Source organism: Dendropsophus ebraccatus, chromosome 5, assembly GCF_027789765.1.
Source record: "Dendropsophus ebraccatus isolate aDenEbr1 chromosome 5, aDenEbr1.pat, whole genome shotgun sequence".
Lineage (NCBI taxonomy): Eukaryota > Metazoa > Chordata > Amphibia > Anura > Hylidae > Dendropsophus > Dendropsophus ebraccatus.
In genome coordinates, this window is record NC_091458.1 from 20,888,376 (window position 1) to 20,908,419 (window position 20,044).

At 42.9% G+C, this 20,044-nt stretch overlaps 1 protein-coding gene across 1 annotated transcript in view; it reads right to left on the minus strand.

The window, feature by feature from the left end:
• The window catches only part of LOC138794129 (high-affinity choline transporter 1-like), a gene marked incomplete at its 5' end in the record, with an annotated part of 78,763 nt that overhangs the window by 1,017 nt on the left and 57,702 nt on the right, over positions 1 to 20,044 (minus strand). The window contains 6 exons of the mRNA XM_069972898.1: positions 1,498 to 1,715; positions 3,807 to 3,960; positions 4,739 to 4,882; positions 8,504 to 8,652; positions 9,988 to 10,143; positions 18,096 to 18,209. Of these exons, the coding sequence (XP_069828999.1) occupies positions 1,498 to 1,715; positions 3,807 to 3,960; positions 4,739 to 4,882; positions 8,504 to 8,652; positions 9,988 to 10,143; positions 18,096 to 18,209 (935 nt within the window). The remainder of the gene's footprint in view (positions 1 to 1,497; positions 1,716 to 3,806; positions 3,961 to 4,738; positions 4,883 to 8,503; positions 8,653 to 9,987; positions 10,144 to 18,095; positions 18,210 to 20,044) is intronic.

Genomic DNA, 20,044 nt, shown 5'->3' on the forward strand with positions numbered 1-20,044 from the left:
ATCAAACTCGAACCTTCTCGAACCTTCGTCATTTGATTCCCAATCCCTTCCCGTTTCGTGGGGAAGGTGGAGACAGCCCGAGTACCGCCTGGAAAACAGGGATACAGCCTGAAAATTCCCGATGTTCGATCATCTCTAATGGCGAAAAGTCTTCCCTTGGCCGTCCAGTTTGTCTCAGTCCTTTCCTTTTCCTTCCTTCCCTCGAAGACGTGGGCCACAAGGTTTTCTCTGTCTCAGAGGTGGGCCTGGTCACGTATGAGAAAGCCAAGCCCACCTCTGACGTCAGTGCAGGGGGGAAGGTCCTCTGACCTTGCATCCAGCATTACATTGAATCCTATTGACAAGGAGATGCACGGCATGCTCGGAGATTGCAATGGAGCAACGGAGTTTCCTACAAGTGCGGAAGAAGGGTCTAAAAACTCACAAGGGATTTGTGAGCAAGTCTAGTGGAGTTTAGTCAGTGGAGACAATTTAGTCTGGGAGGGCATGGGTGGAATACCCCTTTAGTTGGTCATAGCCCTTCCCAAAGGAACTGTAAACATGAGAAGAAATTAGACCAAAGGACATGGAAGGGGCGTGTAAGGGGATAAAAAACCCTCTGTCCCAGGGCACTGTAATGGGTGGCACATTTTTGTTTCTATGTATACCACTACCATAGCATGCTCTGTATATCAGCCATGTAGGCATGCTAGGTATAGTGACCAGCAGGTGTTAGGCTTTGGGCCCATTCTGAGGGTGTTATCTAAGTGGTCTACCAGTTGTCCTCCCTTAACCGCTATCTTGCACTAGTATCTCTAGACCCGCAAGCTAGCCATCACCTAAACCAGGTCAACTTCTAGAGGTAGGGACCAGCCAAAGACTGTCCAGGCATGATGGGATTTGTAGTTTTGCAACAGCTGGAGGGCCAAAGGTTCCCCAATTCCTGATATAAAGTAATGGAACCAGAATTCAAGGGAACACAGAAAATTAGCCATATATATACAAGGGAACCTTTGGTAATTGAGTAGGTAATGTGGGTATTTGTTCTGGCCCTTTAAGAATGCACACACATCCTATGGGCAAAGCTGTGAGCAGCAGCAGGAGAGTGGGCACTACAGTGAGAGGGAGCACAGACTGGTGGGAGTACCCATCGGGAAGAGCAGTATACCAGCAGGAGCAAACACTAGGCAAACATATTGGTGTTGACCATGGTGACTACTAAATGCCCTCCTTCCCTTATTCTATACACTTTGTCTATTTACTCCATGCACTCTTACTCCATCATATATCTTTGCATCAGGTGGCTAGGAGGCAATGGACAGTATTTCGGTAATATCCCCAAGTAGGTAATACCCAATATCTCTAGCGATCTAGGGCGATGAAAGAGCCAATAGTCATATCCAATGATGGAGCAGAAGAACTGAGAATTGTAAACCAAGCGTTAGAAATACTGCAAACAAAACATATATGGGCGACATAGTGGTGACATATTCTCTCTGACTATTATGCTGAACTTACTGTTTTCCGTAGCATCTTCTTGTAGATATTGTAGGCAAACATAGAGCTAGCTGACAGAAGCGAAGAGTCCGCAGAGGACATAACGGCTGCAGCTATGGCTCCCAGCCCGGCGACTGACACATAGGTTGGACATAGATACTGGAGAACCAGCGGAAGAATCATATTCGCCTCGTTCCTCTCATATGGTGTTGGCAGGCCGTAGCTAGTCTGGTTCCAATCTGAAATACAGCAAATGGCAGATGGCTGTATGATACCATGGTACTATGCCCTTGTGTTCATATGATTCACTTATTATTATACTATTAACTGTATATCGCCTAATATATGTCTCCCCATTATACTGGGAAATAGAATTAGTGATATAAAACAATATAATATCAGAAAATACATATATTTAAATTGTCATTGTCATTATAACTTAAAAAATCTAAATCAGCAGGTGCTGTGATATAAAGCATGTTTACAATTTACATTCATAATTTTTTTTAGTTCTCATGCTGTAAAACAAAGCTATACTTACCTGTATCCAGGTCCAGTCTCCTGTAGGCAGCTATATAACAGCTATACTTACTTGTATCCAGGTCCAGTCTCCTGAAGGCTGCTATACCTACCAGAAACCCAGGTCCAGTCTCCTGAAGGCAGCTATATAAAAGCGATACTTACCTGTATCCAGGTCCAGTATCCTGTATGCAGCTATATAACAGCTATACTTACTTGTATCCAGGTCCAGTCTCCTGAATACTGCTATACCTACCAGAAACCCAGGTCCAGTCTCCTGAAGGCAGCTATATAAAAAGCGATACTTACCTGTATCCAGGTCCAGTATCCTGTATGCAGCTATATAACAGCTATACTTACTTGTATCCAGGTCCAGTCTCCTGAATACTGCTATACTTACCAGAAACCCAGATCCAGTCTCCTGAAGGCAGCTATATAAAAGCTATACTTACCTGTATCCAGGTCCAGTATCCTGTAGGCAGCTATATAACAGCCATACTTACCTGTATCCAGATCCAGTATCCTGTAGGCAGCTATATAACAGCTATACTTACCAAAAATCCAGGTCTTGTCTCTTAAAGGTAGCTATATAACAGCTATACTTACCTGTATCCAGGTCCAGTCTCCTGAAGCTTGTTAGTCTTGTGCTGGATGATAAAGAAAGACTAAACACATGAAGCCCCAGCCAGTACAGAGTGTCTCGGCTCAATGTGTCCATCAATCACATGACTGCTTTCTCAATGTGCCCAGATTACCGTGACTTCCTGCGTTTAGTCTCTTTTTTTTCAACCAGCACAAGACTAAACAGCTGCCTTCAGGAGACTGGACCTGGATACAGGTAGGTATAGCTTTGTTTTAACGCATGAGAACTAAAAAAGAAAATAATGAATGTAAATTGCAAACTTGCTTTATATTACATCACCTGCTAATTTAGATTTTTTTTTAAATTATAATGACAGTGACACTTTAATGGTGCGTTCACACCTACAGGATCTGCAGCAGATTTTCTGCAGCAGATTTCATTTAAATAACTGAACACAACATCAAATCTGCTGCAGATCCTTTAGGTGTGAACGCACCCTAAATGAGTATAGGCCTTTAGAACTTGATTGGTGGGGGTCCAATACCAAGCCACTAAAAGTTGCTGCCCATAGTGAACAAAGCTAGTAGCATTTAGCGTTTAAAGCATATCTATTGTGAAAATGTTTTTAAAAGAAATCAAAAGGGGCTGTGATCACAGGCAGTTTTGCAATATACTCACGCAAGTTTTTTTTATGTTTAAATCAATGTTATACATATGGCTCTTTATAAATGAAGAGACCAAACACAGGAAGCCCCCGTCCATTGTGCACTCACACAAGGAAAGTACATGTTTATCATGTCAGCTATATGTATATTGTGTATCAGGGCAATTAATTTACATTAGAAAAAAAAAAAAACAGATCAAAACACATTTGTTTTTTTTTTTTTAGCCTACACAAAAAATAGGTTGATCATGTTTTTGTGTGCGCTAAAAAAAATGGATGCATCTGATCCGTTTTTCTTTTTTTTATAATGGAAGACAATGGAAAAACAAATCAAAACGGATGCACACAAACGCATCAGTTTTTTTATTCTTATTTTTTGCAAAAAACGGACTGCAGAAATATAGTGTCAACCCAGCCTTACACACCGCAGCCAATCTGAATAAGCAGAGCTGCAGCAGAATATAAGGGGACGGATGGAGAAGCAGACTCAGACACTGAGGAGATGGTTTATAGCATTGTACTACTGTTAGATTGTATATCCGACCACATTACTCATAGACGTACCAGTGGAGACCGCAACAGCCCCAATGAGTATAGATGGAATACCCATGATAGCGCACAACACTCCTGAGAGATAGGAGGTCACCATCGCTTGCTTGGATGATGAAGAAGCAAGGACTCTCTGAAAGTAAGTCTGCCATGCAATGCCTCCCAGGCTCTGAAATAAGAAAGTACTAGTAATCTTGGGATATTGGTACAAAGGTAACTTCCTGAACTTCAAGCCGCAAATGGATTTAAAGGGTTACTCCAGAAGAAAAAAAATGTTTTAAAATCAACCAGTGTCAGAAAGTTACACAGATTCGGAAATCCAGTACTTATCAGCTTCTGTATGTCCTGCAGGAAGTGGTGTAGTCTTTGCAGTCTGACACAGTGCTCTCTTGTCACCTCTGAGGAACTGTCCTGAACAGGAGCAAATCTCCATAGAAAACTTCTCCTGCTCTGGACAGTTCCTGACATGGACAAAGGTGGCAGCAGAGAGCACTGTGTCAGACCGGAAAGAATACACCACTTCCTGCAGGACATACAGCAGCTAATAGTTATTAAAAGGCTCTTTTTTTTTATTGAAGTAATTTACAAATCTGTATAACAAAAATTTATTCTCTGAAGCACCCCTTTAAGTGTTTTAATAATTTTATTTAATTTACCCTTTAAAAGGTGCATATATTTAAAGAGACAAGAGCAATGTGTTTTTTTCTGATACAAAGCTCAAAGTGTCATGCTGCCTTCACACAGCAACGTAAAGGTAAATTATAAAATTCTAGATGGCTGCACCCACCACTAGGGGGAGCTCACTAAATACAGCTGCTATTGAACTCACTACTAACTGCATGCACCTAAAGAAATCTGTAGAATATAAGATATATAAAGAAACAATATAGGTAAAGAAAGGCCTCATGACCTTTTGCTGGACTCTACTCGATAACAAAGGAACTTACCAGAAAAGCCAAATCATCCAACCATCTTGCAATGTACTTTGGTTGTATATTACCAATCCAGGGCCCTTGGTAGAGTTCATGCACTGCTGTGTAAGCAATGTTTTCAGATGCAGAATTTAGAAGAGCAAATGGTACACAAATCCACTACGTTTAAAATGAGACAAATGATTAGTATGCATTTAATATTTAATAAAAGTTTAAAAAAAAACAAAAAAAACTGTAAAGAATATTTTTTTTCTATTTAACTCAAAGAACATTTCCACCCCAAATGTAAAAATACCCTGAGGGTGCGTTCACACGTACAGGATCTGCAGCAGATTTGAAGCTGCAGATTCAATGCAAAGTAACTTTGGGCCATCAAATCTGCTGCAGATCCTAAAGGGTTTAATCTTGACGGCCATTTTGAAAAAGTGACAACAGGAAGTGTAGACGTATTAGTCGTCACCAAGACTGAAATAGGGGAGGGAGGTTGGTGGAGTTTGTACTAATTTATAACACTCTCACCACCAAATTGCATTTTACAGAGGCTTGGCTGCCACTGAACATCAGTTAGGTAGTAGAGAAGACCCAGCACTCACCAAGTAGTTCCGCTAATTTATTATAGTGCAATAGGCATCAGGTACAGTAGGGACGCGTTTCGGCCAAGAATGTCCTTCATCAGCTTAAAGGGGTATTCCCCCCCAAATTATTTTTGCATTAATTTTGCCCACCCATAGCTTTCCATCTTTCCAATATCAATATATTATGGATTCTGCACAGTTTTGCTGTTATCTAGATGCATTCACCCCCACCAAACCCATAGAATCATCAAATCTCAGTCCAACCTGACACTGCTCCCTGCTCCTGGCCCGCACCCTCCGAGACGGCATCACGTGTCCTCCGTCTCTTTAATGGGCCGGGTTAACCCAGCCCACTGAAGAGAGGGAGGATAGCTACAGTCTCCCTCAGCTTCCTCCAGTGCTGCTGTGACCCCCTCCCCACACACACACACATCCAACTATGCCCGCTCCTGTGCTGTGACATTTCCCCCCCCCCCCTGATCCAACCATGCCCGCTCCTGTGTTTCCCTGGTCCACTCCCCCCAGATCGGTGCTGCGGCGGGGAAGACTCACCCGCAGCCTGCGCCCCCACCCCCACCCCCATGACTCGCCGGTGGCTTCAGTCCTGTTCACCTTCGGCAAACAACACCCCACCCCACCCCCCGTGACTCGCAGGTGGCATCAGCCCCACTCCCCTTCGGCAACCCCCCTGGACTCGTCGTGGCGTGCTGCATCCACACCTGTACCCGGGACTCACCTGCGGCCCATTAACCCCCCCTCCCGTGACTAGCCCGCGGCACCCCACTCCTACCCCCGCGACTCACCCGCGGCACGCCGGCAAAGACCGTTTCCCCAATGCCTACCACCACCCACCGCGACTCACCCTTGGCAAAGCAACAACCCCCATGCAGTGGCACAACCTCCTCTACAGCCCCCACCTCACAACTCACATAACTCTGCTATGCCGCGCACCCAACTCTGCTATGCCGCACACTCAACTCTGCTATCTTGTGGATATCACAAGATATTTTATTTTAAGCTGATAAAGACCATGGTACTACCTACAAGTGACACTGTCACCCCCTATTTGCATTTTGACTGCTCTCCACAGGTGTAAAGGGTAAATGTTGCAGCTTTCATTACTTATTTTATATTACACCTCATGGTGCTTGTTCTGGTAGAAAGTAATTTTTATCACCTGTGGATTGGTATATGTGGGCGGGGCCTCACGGCCTTTGTTCCAGATCGCTCCACCCCTAGCGCCACTTAGCCCCACCCCCATCCTCGCCGTCATCGCTGCATAGGCCGCGCCTAGACGCTTTAGGCTGGCCCTTCCAATGGCTGCTGAGGGGGTGGGGCCTATGCGGCAATGACGTCATGGATGGGGTGGGGCTAAGCGGTGCTAGGGGCGGATCGATGTGGCACAAAGGCTGTGAGGCCCCGCCCACATATACCAATCCACAGGTGATAAAAACGACTTTTTCCCAGAACAAGCACCATGAGGTGTGATATAAAATAAGTAATGAAAGCTGCAACATTTACTCTTTACACCTGTGGAGAGCAGTCAAAATGCAAAAAGGGGGTGACAGTGTCACTTTAAGATGATGAAGGCCATGGTACTACCTTAGGCTGATGAAGGCCATGCTTGGCCAAAACACGTAGTTTCTGTGCCTGATGCCTATTGCTCTATAATAAATTATCAGAACTACTTGGTGAGTGCCGGGTCTTCTCTAGTACTTGTCTGGATACCCACCAGCACCACCGCTGGCAGAAGTGCCATCCTTTTTACACCAGTAGAACATCAGTTGACCGTACTTTATATGCAGGGAGTGTCCACTGCTTATTACTCAGAGATTGGACTTTAGTTTGATCCCATCAGTTTAACGCTCTACATGTCATGGTCAATAGTAAGGCTGCGTTTAAACGGAACGAATATCGTGCGAATTTGCACAATAACGATCGAATTCAAACGATAATCGTACGTGTAAACGCAGCGAACAATCGAAGGACGAGCGAGAAATCGTTCATTTTGATCTTTGAACATGTTCTTAAATCGTCGTTCGCAGAAAATTCGCAGATTGTTCCATGTACACAGTCGTTCACTGATTTTACCTATGTGCGAGATAGGCTTAAGCGATCGGAAAACGATCGGAAAACGAATTTTCCCTACGATATATCGTTCCGTCTAAACGCTGATCGTTATAAAAAAAAAACAAAACGGTACTTCGAAATGGTTAATCGTACGATCGGGCGAATTATCGCTCCGTGTAAACGCAGCATGACTGCATGTAGAAGTTGATTTTTATAGGTGTTGCACCTGTCAGGTTTCTGATCCACACAAACACTGGGTGCTGAGCTGTTACCATGGCTGCTGGAGGTCTTCTGAAGACCTCTGTGTCTGCCATGTAAACCCTACTATTACAGCCTGCCACAGACAGACTGTACTAGTATACTACTTTTTGATCACTGCCCTACAATCAAATGATTTGATAATTAGGGGGGCGTGTACAGCTGCTGGCCAATCAGCATTGATCCTCACTGGGACAACCGAAATCACCTGCTGTTCTTGGTTTCTTTTTCTGTGACTAAAGACCTGATGGCCTTAGTGATGGAGCCTTGACTGCAGTTTTCTACTAAGTGAGACACCTAGTGGCCGATGTTATAGCATTGTATTTCATATAGAAAACAGGCAAAAAAAATTTAATTAAACAAATTGTAAAAAAAAGTAGTATATCACCTCACCTGCTGAGTTAAAGGGGTTATGCAGTAAAAAATCTTTTTCTTTCACTTCAAGTTGTTTCAGAAAGTCATATAGATTAGTAATTTACTTCTATTTAAAATCGTGTTCTCCCATACGTATCAGCTGCTGTATGTCCTGCAGGAAATGTTGTTTTCTTTTCAGCCTGACACAGTGTTCTCTGCAGCCACCTCTGTCCATGTCAGGAACTGTCCAGAGCAGTAGTAACTCCCCATTGAAAACCATTTCTTCTTTGGACAGTTCCTGACATAGACAGAGGTGGCAGCAGAGAGAACTGTGTCAGACTGGAAAGAATACACCACTTCCTGCAGGACATACAGCAGCTGATAAGTATGGAAAGAGTGGAGATTTTTAAATAGAAGTAAATTAAAAATCTGCATAACTTTCTGGATAACCCCTTTAATTTAATCTGTTAGTATATGACAGTGCCCACTTAAGTTGTTCTTATTATTCTCCCATATCACTCACCAGACTGACTAGCATAAAGAGCAGCTGGATGACATCTGTATAGGCGACGGAATAGAGGCCTCCGAGTAACGTATAGAGAATGACCGTACAGGCCGATATTATAATAGACAGGTATCCTTTGACATCCAGGATAACCCTGACGGTGGCTCCTATAAGAGAACACAGGATGGATGAGATGGATCGATATATTGTGCTCTGATATGTACTGATACGTATATGATATACTAACTGTATAAAGCAACTAAATGCAAAAAACAACCATCAAGATTTAACTAGACCAAAATCCTAAAGATTTGGGGCGAGATTTATCAAACATGGAGTAAAGTGAAACTGGCTCAGTTGCCCCTAGCAACCAATCAGATTCCACCTTTCATTTTCCAAAGAGTCTGTGAGGAATGAGAGGTGGAATCTGATTGGTTGCTAGAGGCAACTGAGCCAGTTTCACTTAACACCATGTTTGATAAATCTCCCCCTTGGTGTGTTCCTTAAGGCCCTATTACAGGGAACGATTATAGGCCTATATCAGCTGGGATAATCGTCCCGTGTAACAGAAGACAATGATCAGCCGACATGAACGATGCCGTCTGGTAGTTGCTGCCGTTAGTCTTTTGTTTGTTGAAAGACAAACGACAATGATAGCAACGATCTGCTGCCGTCGCCCCGTGGAATAGGAGTGTCATCAGCAAATGGCCGCTATCTTCTATGAGCTGCCCAGACACCCCGCCAAGTGTTGGACTGGCCCACAAGAGGACCCGAGAATCCTTCGATGGGCCCCCAGCTTTAGAACCTGCAATAACACTGACTGACATGTTGTTTCTCACTGGTTCTTCATTGATGGGCCCCCAGGATCATTTCCTCTGGTGGGCCCCGGATACACTGCCACTGCCCCCCCACCCCCCCACAGCTCCTCCTGCACTTACCTGCTCGCTGCTGATGTGCGTAATAGCAGCGAGCAAGGAACGAGGAGCAAACGAGTGCTGACAGCGCTTGTCTGCTCCTTACAGTCGCCTCATGCAGTAGCGGATTACAGTAGGTCCATTACGGCCGGTAGTCGAGGCCCTGAGCTCTTGGGGGGGGGGGGGGGCATGGCTGCCCAAACAGACTTATACTTTAGGGGTATATTGTCTTCTGGCTACAATTCTGCCATGATTTGCTAAATATTTGCTGCTTTTTTCTGTGTTTTTTCACAAATTAGGGTATTATGACATTATTTACCCTGTACTATGAACACCCCGCTTGTGCCGCCATAGTTACAGTAGGGTGGGGGGACCCAGGCTTCGTGAACAGCCTGAGGCCTATAGTAAAATTAATCCGCCCCTGGCCTGTGTAATAGGGGCTTTAGTCGTAATAAGTGGTAGTAAGAGTTGCGAGATTGTGGAATATCTATTTCGACCACGACTAGATGTACCATGACCTGGACGGGTGAAATTTATTTATTTATTCCTTATCTTTTCCTTCATTAGCCGTATCACATTGTGACTTACCTAAAGAGGCCAAAATTGATGCAAACCAAAAAATGTCTCCCAGTAATGGTGGGATAAACAAAATACTCCCCATTGTATTCCCAAAGGTTTCCTGTAGAGGATCCATCATTGTCACATAATTTTTAGACCTCATTGGCCTGACAAAGAAAAGTGCACCTGGAAGAGATCGATATACATAGCGTTATTTACGGACAGATACTGAAGAGTGGTCAAGACTAAGGGTCCTATTCCACGGGCCAGGCAGGGCCCGATCAACGATGTAAACGAGCGCCGATCTGCTAGATCGGTGCTCGTTTACTGGGCCTATTCCACGGCCCTGATGATCGTTAAGCGAGGGCTGCAGGGACATCGTTACCGATGTCCTTGCAGCCCTTGCCCGATACATTACCTGGCAGGACTTCTCCTCCGCTCTTTCTTCCTCCCCGGGTCCCGCGGCGCAGCATCAACTCCGCAGCGGCCTGACTGAGCTGTCAGACTGCTCAGCCAATCACTGGCCGCGGCAGTCCCGGCCTGTGATTGGCTGAGCGGTCTGACAGCTCAGTCAGGCCGCTCCGGAGCTGTTGATGCTGCGCCACGGGACCTGGGGAGGAAGACAGAGCGGAGGAGAAGTCCTGCCAGGTAATGTATGCTTCTTCTCAAATCGTCGGTCGCCTGCCGCACACCGCTATTCCACCGTAGAGATGCGCGGTGGGGGACCAATGATTTTAGGTTTGGCCCCAAATAAACGATCAGCTGATGACACGATCATTGGCTGATCATTTTTTCTATTCCATCAAGCGATAATCGGCTGAATTGGGCCGATTCGGCCGATTATCGCTACTGTGGAATAGGCTCCTCAGTGATGAGGACCATGATACAAGCACCAGCTTTACTGGAAGGCTTCCGTAACGGAAAGGCTTTGGTCATTTTTCAGGGCCCAAAAACATCTGTTTTTGTTTTGTTTGTTTTTTTTGTTTTTTCTTAGTTTTTCCTATTTAATTCCTTTGAGTTGTTTACAATACTTCTGCAAATAATCTGGTTCCCACAGTTGGATATAAGGGAAGAGCGTAACTGGAGCATACTCGAGTCCGATCATTCAGCATTAGAAAACCGGTGGCTGAAGAAGTTAGATGCAACTCTAGGGAACAATGGAAAACCTGGATACAGCCATAGGCCATAGGTTTTATCCATGTTTTCCCGGACTCCCTAGGGCTGCATCCAACTTCTTCAGCTCCAGTTGCGCTCATCTCTATTGGATAGAAATGGGATCTTGAAGATTTATCAATATCAATCAGGAAACAAGATCACTTTAAGCCTAGGGCAGTGAGTTACAGAATGTATCCCTCCCACCACTATCACCCTTGGTCCCTGAAGCTCGATATAATTGTCAAATCATACAATCATCCAGATGAAGGCTATTAGCCCTGGTTCACCTAATAATTAAAGGGGTTTTCCAGCGAAAATCAGTTTCTTTCAAATCATCTGGTTTCAGAAAGGTCTATAGATTTGTAATTAACTTCTATTTAAAAATCTCAAGTCTTGAAGCACTTATCAGCTGCTGTATGTCCTGCAGGAAATGTTGTTTTCTTTTTGATCTGAGTGTTCTCTGCTGAAATCTCTGGCTGAGACAGGAACTGTCCAGAGAAGGAGAGGTTTTCTATAAGAATTTGTTGCTACTCTGGACAGTTTTTGTCTCTGACACAGGTGGCAACAGAGAGCACTGTGTCAGATTGGAAAAAATAAACCACTTCCTGCAGGACATACAGCAGCTGATAAGTACTGGAAGACTTGAGATTTTTAATAGAAGTGAATTACAAATCTATATATATATAAATTACATATATATATATATATATATATATATATATATATATATATATATATATATATAAACTCTCTAAAACCAATTGACCAAAAAACAAAAAACAAAAGAAAAAAAGATTTTAGCTGGACAACCCCTTTAACATTTTTGGCATTGTTGTACTATGGACACCTGACCACCGCACCTCTAGGGTCATCCTATTTCTAAAACCATAGGCATTAATATAGGATTAGTCCCCCCCTTTGTAGTTATAATAGTAGGACTTTCCACAAGATTTTCGAGTTTCTGCTGGAATTCGTGCCCAGTTAGCCGAAACAGCATTTGTTATTTGAGACACTACTGTTGGAGGAGAGGACCTGGCTCACAATCTGCTTTCCTATTCCTGCAGAAGGTGCCTGGTGGGGTGGAGGTCAGGGATGGGGTGGAGGTCAGGGCTCTGTGCGGCTGGAACAGGGAACTGCTTTCACCAACAAATTTGGAAGCAACAGTTAATGTGTGAAACCCTGAAAAACAGGCCTATACCATTATCCAATATTATTTTACTATAGAGGCACTATCCAGGCAATGGGTGGTATCTACCAAGCATCTAAGATTCCTCTCAATTCATCATGCCGAGCAGGGCCTAGATCCAAACACTTGGCTTAGGCCCTTCCTCCATCTCCATCTATGGTCTTGATGTGCTGTCTCCAATACATATACAGTGTTACCTCGGTTCTTGAACTTAATTGGTTCCGGAAGGCAGTTTGAAAACCGAGTAGTGTCTTCCCATAGGAAATAATGTAAATGTGATTAATTGGTTCCAGCAGCCACCAATAATTACCTACAATACTCATGCCTGATGAAGAGGAGGGTGGCCTCCTCGAAACGCATAGCTGAATGTAAATAAAGAACTTCTTTCACCAGAACGTGGAGTCAGTGTCCGGTAACATTGAGGAGACCCAGTGATCCAGACATCAGACTCCTGGTCCAGATGGATTGCGCCAAGGAAGCCACCGCTTTTATCCCTTTTTCTTTGTGCTATATATATATATATATATATATATATATATATATACACTAGAAAATGTACCCGGCGCTGCCCGGGTATAAAGTGTCAGTGTGTTAATTAGATTTGTTCTAAGGTGCCCAGGAGGCCAAGCTAAAGGTATTGTTTCATCTAAGTTAATCAGTGGAATTAGTGTATACCTGTAGTGCATAGTTGGAGAGGTTCTGTATACCCACAATGTATAGTTTTTAGGGGTCTCGCATATCTGTAGTGCATAGTTGGGGGGGCTGTATACCTATAGTGTATAGTTGGGGGGGTCCTGTATACCTGTAGTGTGTAGTTGGGGGGGCTGTATACCTGTTGTGTATAGTTGAGGGAGGTCCTGTATACCTGCAGTGTACAGTTGGTGAAGGTCCTGTATACCTGTACTGTATAGTTTGGGGGTCCTGTATACCTGTAGTATATAGTTGGTGCTGTATACCTGTAATGTATAGTTGGTGGAGGTCTTGTATACCTGTAGTTTATAGTTTAAGGGTCCTGGATACCTGTAGTGTATAATTGATGGAGGTCTTGTATACCTGTCGTATATAGGTCCTGTATACCTGTAGTGCATAGTTTGAGGGTCCTGTATAACTGTAGTATAGAGTTGGTGGAGGTCCTGTATACCTGTAGTGTATAGTTTGGGGTCCTATATACCTGTAGCATATAGTTGGTGGAGTTCCTGTATACCTGTAGTATATAGCTTTGGTCAGGTCTTGTATAGCGGTGTTATCCAGTCACAGTATGGCGGCATTGGTCAGGTCTGGTATGGCAGTGTTATTCAGTCACAGTGTGTCGGTATTGGTCATGTCTGGTATGGCAGTGTTATCCAGTCACAGTATGGCGGTATTGGTCAGGTCTGGTGTGGCGTGTTCTCCAGTCACAGTGTGGTGGTATTGGTCAGGTCTGGTATAGTGGTGTTATCCAGTCACAGCATGGCGGTATTGGTCAGGTGTGGTATGGCAGTGTTATCCAGTTACAGTATGGCGGTATTGGTCAGGTCTGGTATGGCAGTGTTATCCAGTCAAGTATGGCGGTATTGGTCAGGTGTGGTATGACAGTGTTATCCAGTTACAGTATGGCGGTATTGGTCAGGTCTGGTATAGCAGTTTTTTCCAGTCATAGTATGGTGGTATTGGTCAGGTGTGTTATGACAGTGTTATCCCGTCACAGTATGGTGGTATTGGTCAGATCTGGTATAGCGGTGTTATCCAGTCACAGTATGGCGGTATTGGTCAGGTCTGATATGATGGTGTTATCCAGTCACAGTATGGTGGTATTGGTCAGGTCTGGTGTGGCGGTGTTACCCAGTCACAGTTTGGTGGTATTGGTCAGGTCTGATGTGGCGGTGTTATCCAGTCACAGTATGGTGGTATTGGTCAGGTCTGGTATGACAGTGTTATCCAGTCACAGTATGGCGGTATTGGTCAGGTCTGGTGTGGCAGTGTTATCCAGTCACAGTATATGGCAGTATTGATCAGGTCTGGTATGGCAGTGTTATCCAGTCACAGTATGGGGGTATTGGTCAGGTCTGATATGATGGTGTTATCCAGTCACAGTATGGCGGTATTGGTCAGGTCTGGTGTGGCGGTGTTACCCAGTCACAGTTTGCTGGTATTGGTCAGATCTGGTATGGCAGTGTTATCCAGTCACAGTATGGCGGTATTGGTCAGGTCTGGTATGGAGGTGTTATCCAGTCACAGTATGGCAGTATTGGTCAGGTCTGGTGTGGCAGTGTTACCCAGTCACAGTTTGGTATACCTGTTGTGCCCTGTATATACATATACTGTATGGATGGAGTAGAGGGCCCTGTATATACATGTACTGTATAGATGGAGTAGGGGGTCCTGTATATACATGTACTGTATAGATGGAGTAGGGGGTCCTCTATATACATGTCCTGTATAGATGGAGTAGGGGGTCCTGTATATACATGTACTGTATAGATGGAGTAGGGGGTCCTGTATATACATGTACTGTATAGATGGAGTAGGGGGCCCTGTATATACATGTACTGTATAGATGCAGTAGGGGGTCCTGTATACATGTACTGTATAGATGGAGTAGGGGGTCCTGTATATACATGTACTGTATAGATGGAGTAGGGGGTCCTGTATACATGTACTGTATAGTTGGAGTAGGGGGTCTACCAGTTATTACTGTGGATGTTGTGAGGCAGCTTCCCTAGCAACCATTGCTCCCTGTGAAAATGAAAGCAGTAATCCTATTGGTTGCTAAGGCTCCAACTGCCGTGTCTGCTGCAGCTAATTATATCACCTGTGTTTGCAGTGAGGAGATTTTCCCATTCATCTCTATGGGGCGCCGCTCTTCCCCCTCCCCCTCCCCTCCTGTACATCCGGCGGGGACGGGACCTTTGCTAAAACCTTCCCTGGCACCCAATGTATCTGTGTGCCAAATTTGGGGTCAAACGGTTCAGGCGCTTAGAAGTCTATTTGGGACAGACAGACAGATAGACAGACTTTGATTTTTATTATATATATATATATATATATATATATATATATATATATATATATATATATATATATATATATATGCAGTGTCCCAGAACAGCCCTTCTTATGCTCATACTTTTATTATAACCAGTTCTGTTCTGGAAAGCTATGGTCCACTGCAAACTGCATGTATTGTGTCACCCAGTATTCAGGTCTGCTATTCCATTCATTTATTGCATGTGTATTTAGGTATCAGTGTCTAATGGGATTTTGTCGCCTCCTAGTGTTCAAGTATGGTACTTCTCATGTATATTTCTCTGTATATGCCTAATGGTGTGATGATGCAATGGCTGGATGTCACGTGACTGTGCCCTGCTTCCATGGTAACACCAATGGTCATCGAGCTTTTGGCTGGGGTTACCATGTGACTTCCTGTTCTACCTCAGTCTATTCCCTACCATCAAGGGAATAGGTTGTGTGTTTGTCCTCTCTCCCTGCTAAGAGAGAGGCCTGCGTGTGCTCTGCTGCTCCAGTCCACTGGCTGTGTTCCTGTCTCAAGTCTCAAGATTCTCATCTGGGTGTCGATTCTTCAGTCATTCTTCAGTTCCTCTCATCATCATCTTCTCAAATCATCAACAACAAGTATCTCATTCAAGTCTCATTCCACCCAGCATCTCATCTTCAGTTTTACTACTACTCCCATCATTCAGCACGCTACTCTCACAGCCTATTGCAGCATCACCCATTACTCTGCTTTATTCAAGATTGCCTTATTCCCAGTTGCATCCGGAGAGACTGTTGCTACTAGTTACCACCGTTACAATAAATTTACAACTACCGTTGTTTCTAAGGACAACGAAGAATCGCATGCCCAGTATTCCCGCATGGTCAGGAGTCGGTTTCCAGCTGTATCACCCTCGTGCCTACACCGTGACAACCCTATATCCTACAGCTACCCCGGTTCCTGCCTGTTGGCACCATCTATACTGCGGAGTGGCCCCTAGGGGCCAGGGCATAGCATATATATATATATATATATATATATATATATATATATATATATATATATATATATACACACACACTACCATTCAAAAATGTCCTTATTTTTGAAGGAAAAGCACTGTACTTTTCAATGAAGATAACTTTAAACTAGTCCTAACTTTAAAGAAATACACTCTATACATTGCTAATGTGGTAAATGACTATTCTAGCTGCAAATGTCTGTTTTTTGGTGCAATATCTACATATATCTACATATGTATAGAGGCCCATTTCCAGCAACTATCACTCCAGTTTTCTAATGGTACAATGTGTTTGCTCATTGGCTCAGAAGTCTAATTGATGATTAGAAAACCCTTGTGCAATCATGTTCACACATCTGAAAACTCGTTACAGAAGCTACAAAACTGACCTTCCTTTGAGCAGATTGTGTTTCTGGAGCATCACATTTGTGGGGTCAATTAAACGCTCAAAATGGCCAGAAAAAGAGAACTTTCATCTGAAACTCGACAGTCTATTCTTGTTCTTAGAAATGAAGGCTATTCCATGCGAGAAATTGCTAAGAAATTGAAGATTTCCTACAACGGTGTGTACTACTCCCTTCAGAGGACAGCACAAACAGGCTCTAACCAGAGTAGAAAAAGAAGTGGGAGGCCGCGTTGCACAACTAAGCAAGAAGATAAGCACAATAGAGTCTCTAGTTTGAGAAACAGACGCCTCACAGGTCCCCAACTGGCATCTCCATTGAGCTGTTGTGGGAGCAGCTTGACCGTATGGTACGCCAGAAGTGCCCATCCAACCAATCCAACTTGTGGGAGCTCCTTCTAGAAGCGTGGGGGGCAATTTCTCCATGGTGAAAAGCATAGACAGATACCAAATTGAGAGGAAAGATCAACTCTGCTCCTGTCAGTTCAGCTTCTTGTGATATGATTCTCTGCCTTACCACTTGTGTGAATCCTCTGCTCCTGTCAGTGCGCTGCACAGACCTCTATATACTGCTGAGCATTGGAGCTTTGATTTTAGCAGGTCAGGCATAAGTAGTTTACCTTAAAGGCCCCCTGATTTATGGGTCGGTCCCAGTTGCAACCCATGCGCCCCCCATAGATATGCAGCGCACTGAAATGTTATGTTCTCTAAATGTTCAGAAAATTGTCTAGTAACTCATGGAAGAGGAGGAGGAGGAGCAGGAGGAGGAGGAGGCAGTACTGATGTATCACTAACTCCTGCCCTTCACTAGCATTTCTTCTCAGAAAGGACCTGTACTTTGTGTGTCCAGTACTGGAGGCAGAAACATGGATGATATGCTTTATTATTCTTCATATTAGGCACAATGAAAAAAATTACACTTGTGTATAGTGTTTTCTGTCTGTATATATATATATTTGTGTGTGTGTATGTGTAAATGTACACCACGTAAAATTACTAAATAGTTTTTTTTTTAAAGGGGTTGCACAGAATTAAAAAAAAATAAAAAATAGTGCCACACCTGTTCACAGGTTCTGTGCGGTATTACAGCTGAGCCCTACTGGGTCTTTCGAGCAGGATTTTTTTTAACAACCGAAAGTACCAGTTTCCTGTAGTCGACTTATGAGCTGGACTGCCCCTTTAAGCCAGTAGAGCATTTGTAGCCAGGTCACTCACAACTAACACAGCACGATTTGTTCGTTCTATAACTAACTCTTCAGATACAATTTTTAACCCCAATTCTTTGTGAACCAGCTGTATACCCTAAAATAGGTAATAATAACCATCTAATACCGCCCCATGACAAATGCAGCTCTGCTATACCAATGCCGTAATGATAAGTACCCAGCAATGCACTCACCAATGATGAATGTGGCTGCAAATCCTAATGGTGCATGAACCCACGCAAGTCCTTTTGTAGGAAGGTAAACTATCTCTGCCGTGCCATTGATATAGGCGCCTCCGACCCACGTCGCTGTGCAGAAAAGAGAGAGAGGCATTTTTGGTGAATCTCTAACTCAGTGTGCTCGTTCATGAACCCGTACATATAGATAAGTGTTATAGGCTGGAATAAACCTTTTAGGCTATGTTCACACACCGTACTTTTTATGAAAAGAACAGCCGTTGTTTTCAAATAAAACAATGGCCGTTGTTTTGAGTGCCAAATAACGTCCGTTGTTTATATGTTGTGTGAGCTTAGCCTAAATCTACATCAGTGCAGGGGATTTGGAGCTCTGTATCGGGAAAATTCCAACTGCAATAAAGATTTGTTACGGAATTAAACAGCACAAAATTTGGAACTTATAAAAATGACACTGTTCTTAAAGGGTGGACATGCAATTTAAAGGGGTTATCCAGGATTGAGAAACATGGCTGCTTTTATCCAAAAACAGTGCAGCCCTTGTTAGGTTGTGTGTGGTATCGTAGCTCAGTTACACTGAAGTGAATAAAGTCAAGTTGTAATATCACACAGAACCTGAGGACGAGTGTGGCACTGTTTATAGAAGAAAGCAGACCTTGTTTTATTTATTCTAGACCTATCTACCTTATCTATTATCTATCTTTCTCCTATCTATCTATCTATCTATCTATCTATCTATCTATCTATCTATCTATCTTTCTCCTATCTATCTATCTATCTATCTATCTATCTCCTATCTATCTATCTATCTCCTATCTATCTCCTATCTATCTATTATCTATCTATTATCTATCTATCTTCTATCTATCTATCTGTCTATCTACCTATCATCTATCTATTTCCTATTATCTGTCTGTCTATCTATCTATCTATCTATCTCCTATTTATCTATCATCTATCTCTTCTATCTATCTATCTATCTATCTATCTATCTATCTATCTCCTATCTATTTATCTATCATCTATCTCTTCTATCTATCTATCTCCTATCTATCTATCTATCTATCTATCTATCTCCTATTTATCTATCTATCTATCTATCTATCTATCTATCTATCTATCTATCTATCTCCTATTTATCTATCTAGCTCATATCAATCTCCTATTTATCATCTATCTATCTCATTTATTTATTTATTTATTTATCTATCTATCTATCTATCTATCTATCTATCTATCTATCTATCTATCTATCTATCTATCTATCTATCTATCTATCTATCTATCTATCTATCTATCTATCTATCTATAGTCTATACCCTTAGACTAGGGCTACAATGCAACCTTACAAACAGCTTCTAGCTGACTTTAACTATTGAGCTACAGCTGAAACCAAAGAATTACATGGAGTTATATGCAAATTTGTAGACTGCAGCAGTCACTCAATAGTCGGAATCCGTAGCACTACAAAACTCTCAGCATAGCCGGAGCTTTTATCTACCTGTCCTCCAAATTCATTATTTCTTCTTCTTCTCCTCATTATCTCCTGTGCTGAGATAATAACCATAATCCCTTCCACTAAAAGATTCTGTACTTCCTGATTAATTTTCTATTTTAAGAGACGAAACACAAAATTAATAAGATTTTAAGACTTCATTAATTTTACATTAGGAACTGGAATAATAATAATAATAATAATTATTATTATTATTATAATTATTATAATTATTATTATTATATTACTATATATTTAATATCATGTCACTGTTGATGTACAGTAAATGGATCAGAACTATTGCTCAATAGATTATAGAGGCTCTTCACCTTAAGCGGCTCCTCCCCTGAGGATCAAGGTAAACTACTAGATTCTCCCTACTTATGTTTGGGAGACTATATAGGAAATGTGTCCGTCATTTACTTCTTCATCCAATTTCCAGGTTTGTCTAAAA